The following is a 6,187-nucleotide window of genomic DNA, read 5'->3' as shown; positions in this document are numbered from 1 at the left end:
AAGGGAATGAGAATTTGTTAACAAACAATATTTTACTTTAAATTAATTCAAACTGCACAGATAAAGTCCCATCCAATGTAGAGAATATGACTGGTCACATATGCGAAGATAAGAAGCAAAGAAAGATTTTACTTTAAGTTAATTTGTTTACAAACGATATTTTATTTTAAATTAATTCGAACACCAGTGCATAAAGCCACATCCAATCTAGAGAATATGACTACGCCTACATATGCGAAGACAAGAAGCAAAGGAATATTTTCCAAAATAATAAAAAGCAGAGGCATAACCTTTTGAGCAGATTTGTACGGATTCTATTCTTGATAAGATTGCAATGCGAATTATTGAATACCAAAAAGAGAAACAATCACCAAATCATTCCAAATCATTCCATCCAAGCATAAGACATTAAGCAAAGAAGAAACGCATTGATTTGAAATGTACTAGCATGATCACCAGGTCACACATAACAAAAACTCCATGAAAAATATAGCCAAAAATATCATATACGTAGCGAAAACAAGTATGAAAAACACATTCACAAATTCATCCCCACCGTGAATCCAGCGGACTCGCGAACTATGAAATGGAGACGAGGATCCTAAGCAATCATGGACAAAATGTGCACAACACCCTGGCAAAACACAGTTAATAGAACCGGCTGCACGTCAACCACTCTAAAACTTCTTGGCCTTCGTCTGCCCCCTAGGAATTTTACTTAGCACCTTTGCGTCAAATACTGCATACTGCTTCTTCATCTCAGTCAGTGCCTTCTCCGCAACCGCATCCACCTGGTCATCGTATTTCTCATAGAACACAGGAAGTGTGAAGAGCAAAACAACCGCTGTGAAGAAAGAATCAACACCATGGTAAGAACAAGCGCAGAAAGAAATGGAAAATGGCAGCCATAACTGATATGTACAATGTGTGGTTTCCTTACCTATGTAGACCAAGGTCAAGAAGTTGTAGTACTTCCCCAAGATGGACACAACCCACAAGCCAGCAATCGCCTAATCGATCATAACACCATTCACAAATACGAAAAAACATAAACAATCAAGTCAGCAACATGGTGTCTAAAGATCATCCCTTTCATATGAACACAGATTGCAATTCATACATGCCATGATTATATACAAACAAATTGCAAATCGAGAAACAATTAAATCATCATCATCATCAATCGTAGTGGAACATGAACAGCATCAATCAGAAAAGACAGAGCTAGAGGGCAATAAACATACAGAGAGGAACTGCTTCAGATCCTTCCCAGATGCAATCTCCCGCACGATAACAAAAGCACGGTTGATCTCTGATGTAATTGCAGACGCAATCTGTAGAACCGGCTTCTCAGGAATTTGAACTTGTGGAATGTGGGGTGGAGACCTGAATGTAACAAATTGGTGCTAAGTGAGTCATTCCAAACATATAAAATCGAGACCATTGCCCCGAACACAAACAGAACAACTAAATAAAGAATCAAAGGCATTCTTACTTGTTAATGAAGGTTGAAGCGTTGGACCACAAGAACAACATAACAATCCCAATAATCAACAAGTGGGAGACCAGAGTCAGCAGATGGTATTCAAGCAATTCAAAGAAAACCCATATGATCGTTAAGGCGATAAGAACACCTGCCGACACCTTCTTGCCCCTCCAAAGGAAAATATCAGCGGCTGTAACATATAATTATTCAATTTTCATCAAACCATAACAAAAACTTGCATTTCTTGAAAATTTCCAATTACGAAAATACAAAACCACGTATAATCACAATGTCATTGTACAAAAAATTTAACCCAACACAAAATTGCAACATGATTATAAAGGCTCAGTTAAATAATTAGTTGGATTAGCAAAAATGGAAAAAGAATGTCGATCAATTTTTCATCAAACCAAAATTATAAGGTTGCAGTTCTTGTAAATTTTCGATTGTGAAAATCCAAACCACGTAATCAACATGTCATTCTACAAAAAGTTAACTCGACACAAAATTGCAATATGATTAGAAAGGGTTCAGTTTAATAATCAGTTGGATTAGCAAAACTGGAAAAGGATTAAAAAGCCAATTAAAAGAATTAACAAAGTAACCCCAACTTAATTTATTCACAAAAATCAAAACTTAACAAAATAATCACACAGAAGTGAATTAAGAACATTAACAAAGAAACTCCAACTTTAATTAAATACCAAAATCTTAATTAGCAATTAAACAAAGTCACAAGGCCTCAGCAGATCTAGATCCATTAGCAGAAAGATCAGAAAGAACGTTTCGATTGCGAAACGCTACCTTTTCCGCCACCGAAGACGTGGTGCACGGGCTTCTCCCTCCCAAAGAGCCTGTTAACCTTGGACTTCAACGATGCCGAATAGCCACCGCCAATGCCCTTGTCGCGCACTGCCTCCGACGGCGGTAGCGCCGACGACGAATCGTGACCGTGGATCTTGTCCGGTACCTTGTCCAACAAAGACTCCGCCGCCTTCACTTCGTCTGCATGCTCCGCCATCTCGACAACGCTATCGTTTCACAATTCCCCAACCAAGAAAATACTTCCCGTTTCGAAACCCTCGCTCGCCGATCTTCCCGTTTCTTTTTTAGCGTTTCTTTTCCTCTCACTCTCAGTCGCTCTTTTTTTTCCCCCTCGGTTTGCGCCGTTTAAATAGGCGGGGTTATAAACCCCAAACGCTGAGCAATAAGAGCCGCCAAAATTAACGGCGGTTAGATTTGACGACATTGTCCGTTGGTCTGGGCCACGGAGTTCTATGTACGTGGCGGAAGGAGAGGGCGTTATCTAAAATCACGGACCGCGTGTGACATTGTTGGACCTATGGCGTGCGGCCACGTGAGGAAAATGGTTGGCCCATGGAAATCTTAGCTCTTAAGCAAATATTAAATTCGTTTTTTTGTTGGTCCGAAAATTAATAAGATTATCCTTTTTTTAGGCGACGTTTGGGTAATTCCACTTGAAATTTTCAGAATCAATGGGTGATATTATATGGATGAATCGGAATCCATGGGTGATATTATATGGATGACTCTGAATATTTTATTTTCTGTGTGATGGATCTGAGCCGTCCATGTCAGACGAACATCACACATGGATGTCACATAGATAATGTGTATAAATCTCATACAAGTTATTGTTTTTTGGGTGTCTAATTTTGTAAGCCTGTTTTTAATGGAATCTACTAATATTACATAAGTATAAGTGGGGCCTAGTAAGTACAACAATCATCTATGTCAGCAATTAAAATGCACATACTTTACAAACAAAATTACAACAATTACCATTAAATGGTTTATCAGGTCTCTTGCAGATGAATTACAACCCTAATTAATCTCATTGTTTATTCAAAACCTTATCCTCCTGCCTTTCAAATTGCTTTGCGTATCCAACGGAATCCAAATTTTGAATTCTAAATCCGTATGAAGATATGAAGGCTATAAATTTTCTCCCAATATATGATGAAAATAGAATAGGCAAATATTTGATTCGGGTTTGGTATACCTGCAGAACATGTATTGCAACTTCTCGGAAGATTTCAATTTCATACATGGTCACCTGGTTTTGTTTTTCTATTTTTTTTTTTGGTTTGGTGATTTGGGCTTTGTTTTTGCAGTGTTCGTTACCTGGAAAACAGGTATTACATTCCCTCGATTTCAATACCAGTATTTGATAACAGGTGCTACCGTATCTTTGCTCTAAATTTTTTTTTTTCACTTGAATTGTTCGAGATTTTAGAGTTTGACGACGGGTATGAATTGGTGGCCAGTGTTTATGACGCGTTAGTGAAGGCTTGTACTAGTTTGAAATCGATTAGGGGGGTTAAGAGGGTTTATAATTACATTATTAGTAATGGGTTTGAGTTGGATCAGTATACGAAAAACAAGCTGATGCTTATGCATGTGAAATGTGGGATGATGATTGGATCAATTTGTTTCTCTAGTTTTTTAGTATTCTGCTTTGGCTTTTTACTTTTGTGGTGTTTGATACCTAGATTATAGGTACTACAATTCATCTTTAATAATTGGTGTTTTAGTATTTGGAACTTTAATAATTGGTAGTTTAAATTGATACGTTGTTTATCTTGTAGAGTTACTTTTAGTATAATTAGTTCAGATTGTTAAATTAGTCTCTTTTTAACATTACTTATATAAATATGATATGTAGTTTGGCTTGATATGTTATCATTTGGGCATTATTTAGTATGTTTTGGAATAATCATACTTATAGCAGACTTGTATTACTTGTAGCCGAAGATGTTTTGCATGGAGAGAAAAAAACAAACAAAAAAAAGATAATCCTGGAGTACAGGTCTGACCTTTTGAAGTTTTGTTGCGTTATGGAAAAAATGAGACCTAGTGTGTTTATTGCGCATATTGAGTTAATGAATCGTACACCGTTCGGGAGGTTGTTCAAAGCGTACCACGAGAACTTGATCATTGATGGTGTTTGCAGGAAATGTGATGCAAATATTGTGTCTATATTGAAGTGCTACGACCCAGTACAAAAAACATTTATTTTTGGTGGAATAACTGCAACAATAACTACCAAAGATATAGTTGAGATTTTTGGGTTGCCTGATGAAGGGGAAGAGATCAACCTAAATAGTAGGAAATGAAAAAGTGCGTTTATAGGTTTTTATGAGAGATGTCTTGCAGACATCAAAGATATAAGTAAGAAGATATTGGAAGAAAGGATTTTGAGAGTGGTTAGGTTGCATGGTAGCGTGCATGAAGGTGATTTTGTGCGACTGGTTTGTTTATATTTTTGCTTGACATTGTTTTTCAGTACGAGTGGAAATAATACTAGTTTGTACATGGTTGGGTACGTTAAGGATATTACCAAGATGAAGGATTATGTGTGGGCTGTAGCAGTAAAGAATTGGTTGTTGGGCACAATTGATAATATGGGAGAACGTTACGAAAGTGTAACTGGTTGTGTAATTGGATTATTGGTATGTTAATCTACATTTTATTTCATTTTATTCTATCTGTGTTCAATAAAATAACATATTAATATCTTACTGATGCAGTTATGGTTTTGTGAGCGTACTCATTTGATCAATCCAATAAGGGGAAGGGAAAATATGTCTCTTAAGGTTGTTAAGTGGAATTTGTCGGAATTGTATGCGAAGATGGAAATTATGAAAATCTATAAGTTGGAGGTATGTTTATCCTACACATCCATTTGGTTTAAAATATAAACTACCTATCATTGTAGAATATGACTTGTACATGATAATTAGTTGTACATGTATGATTAAGCGCAACGGTATTAAACTACATATCATGTACGAAAATTACCTAGAATCATTTTTATTGAACTTCTACTGAAAAAAAGTATTAGACTACCTACCCTTGTAAAATATGGTTTTTACATGACTATTAGTTGTACATACCATGGTAAGAAAATTACTTGAAACCATTTTTGTCAACACGCATGTGGTAAATCTAAACTACCTACCCATGGAGAATGTGATTTTTACATCATAATTAGTTGTACAAGTATACTACTTTTTGACTATTGTGCTTCTATTCTAGTACGTTTTTACATCATAATTAGTTGTTTGTTCAATTATATACTGAATTCTACTATATCCTATGTCCTGGATATAGTGTGTCATGCAGGATATGCAGGTGGTGGGAAATTTCATGTCAGGCCTTTGCTCGTACAAGTTGCACACCATTACCATGTTAAATCTATCTCGTCTGCCAAATCCAGGATTACAACCCCGCAAACGTTATACATTCTTCCAAAGATAAAACTATGAAAGTCATGAATATATGGATTACGGGAAATTACAATTTTCAAAGAGGCATAACATCAAACACCGTCTGTGCATTGGTTTTTTTTTAATAAGAAAAGAAAGAAGCATATCAATGAGAGATGATAGAAAGGGATTAGGAGGATTAGGATAAAGTCTTCATGTAAAAATTTGCATAGCAAACAACAATAAAGGAGAAAATAATTATAATATACCTTACTTGAAAATTAAATGGCATTCAATTTGCTGTGTTTTAGTGCTTTGATAGATGGAGAAGGTTGAGTATCGCCAAACCACAAACGAAAAACACAATCATAAAATTGTACTTGGAGAATATGTCTCGTGAAGAAATTTGCACGTATAAGTTAAAAGTGATTAAGCCTTCCTTAAAAATAGATTGATAAGAAATTCAAAAATT

At 35.9% G+C, this 6,187-nt stretch overlaps 2 protein-coding genes across 2 annotated transcripts; one reads left to right on the top strand and one right to left on the bottom strand.

Annotated features, from left to right (window-relative positions):
- Window positions 1-408: 408 nt before the first annotated feature.
- LOC126600046 (reticulon-like protein B2) lies at window positions 409-2,654 on the bottom strand. Its single transcript, XM_050266551.1, has 5 exons — window positions 2,291-2,654; window positions 1,496-1,676; window positions 1,245-1,386; window positions 941-1,010; window positions 409-844 (listed from the first exon to the last, which is right to left on the bottom strand). Exons 1-5 carry the CDS (start codon window positions 2,505-2,507, stop codon window positions 678-680), a joined length of 777 nt encoding a protein of 258 aa, XP_050122508.1. The 5' UTR covers window positions 2,508-2,654; the 3' UTR covers window positions 409-677.
- Window positions 2,655-3,464: 810 nt separating this feature from the next.
- On the top strand, window positions 3,465-5,848 carry LOC126600405 (uncharacterized). The gene is made up of 5 exons (XM_050266984.1): window positions 3,465-3,520; window positions 3,622-3,642; window positions 4,256-4,959; window positions 5,038-5,169; window positions 5,621-5,848. The coding sequence occupies exons 3-5, from the start codon at window positions 4,822-4,824 to the stop codon at window positions 5,765-5,767; spliced, it is 417 nt and encodes a 138-aa protein (XP_050122941.1). The 5' UTR covers window positions 3,465-3,520; window positions 3,622-3,642; window positions 4,256-4,821; the 3' UTR covers window positions 5,768-5,848.
- Window positions 5,849-6,187: the final 339 nt, after the last annotated feature.

This window comes from Malus sylvestris, chromosome 14 (genome assembly GCF_916048215.2).
Source record: "Malus sylvestris chromosome 14, drMalSylv7.2, whole genome shotgun sequence".
In the NCBI taxonomy this organism is placed as follows: Eukaryota; Viridiplantae; Streptophyta; class Magnoliopsida; order Rosales; family Rosaceae; genus Malus; species Malus sylvestris.
Note: the sequence above shows the minus strand (reverse complement) of the source record. Positions and strands in the feature narration are given on the sequence as shown.

Excerpts from the sequence above, each read along its gene's own strand:
- LOC126600046 (XM_050266551.1), bottom strand. The coding sequence starts at position 2,507 with ATGGCGGAGCATGCAGACGAAGTGAAGGCGGCGGAGTCTTTGTTGGAC. Across the intron at positions 1,387-1,495 it reads GCTTCAACCTTCATTAACAA|GTCTCCACCCCACATTCCAC; the intron begins GTAAGAATGCCT and ends TGTTACATTCAG. Across the intron at positions 845-940 it reads CTTGACCTTGGTCTACATAG|CGGTTGTTTTGCTCTTCACA; the intron begins GTAAGGAAACCA and ends CTTTCTTCACAG.
- LOC126600405 (XM_050266984.1), top strand. The coding sequence starts at position 4,822 with ATGGTTGGGTACGTTAAGGATATTACCAAGATGAAGGATTATGTGTGG. Across the intron at positions 4,960-5,037 it reads GTTGTGTAATTGGATTATTG|TTATGGTTTTGTGAGCGTAC; the intron begins GTATGTTAATCT and ends TTACTGATGCAG. Across the intron at positions 5,170-5,620 it reads TGAAAATCTATAAGTTGGAG|TGTGTCATGCAGGATATGCA; the intron begins GTATGTTTATCC and ends TCCTGGATATAG.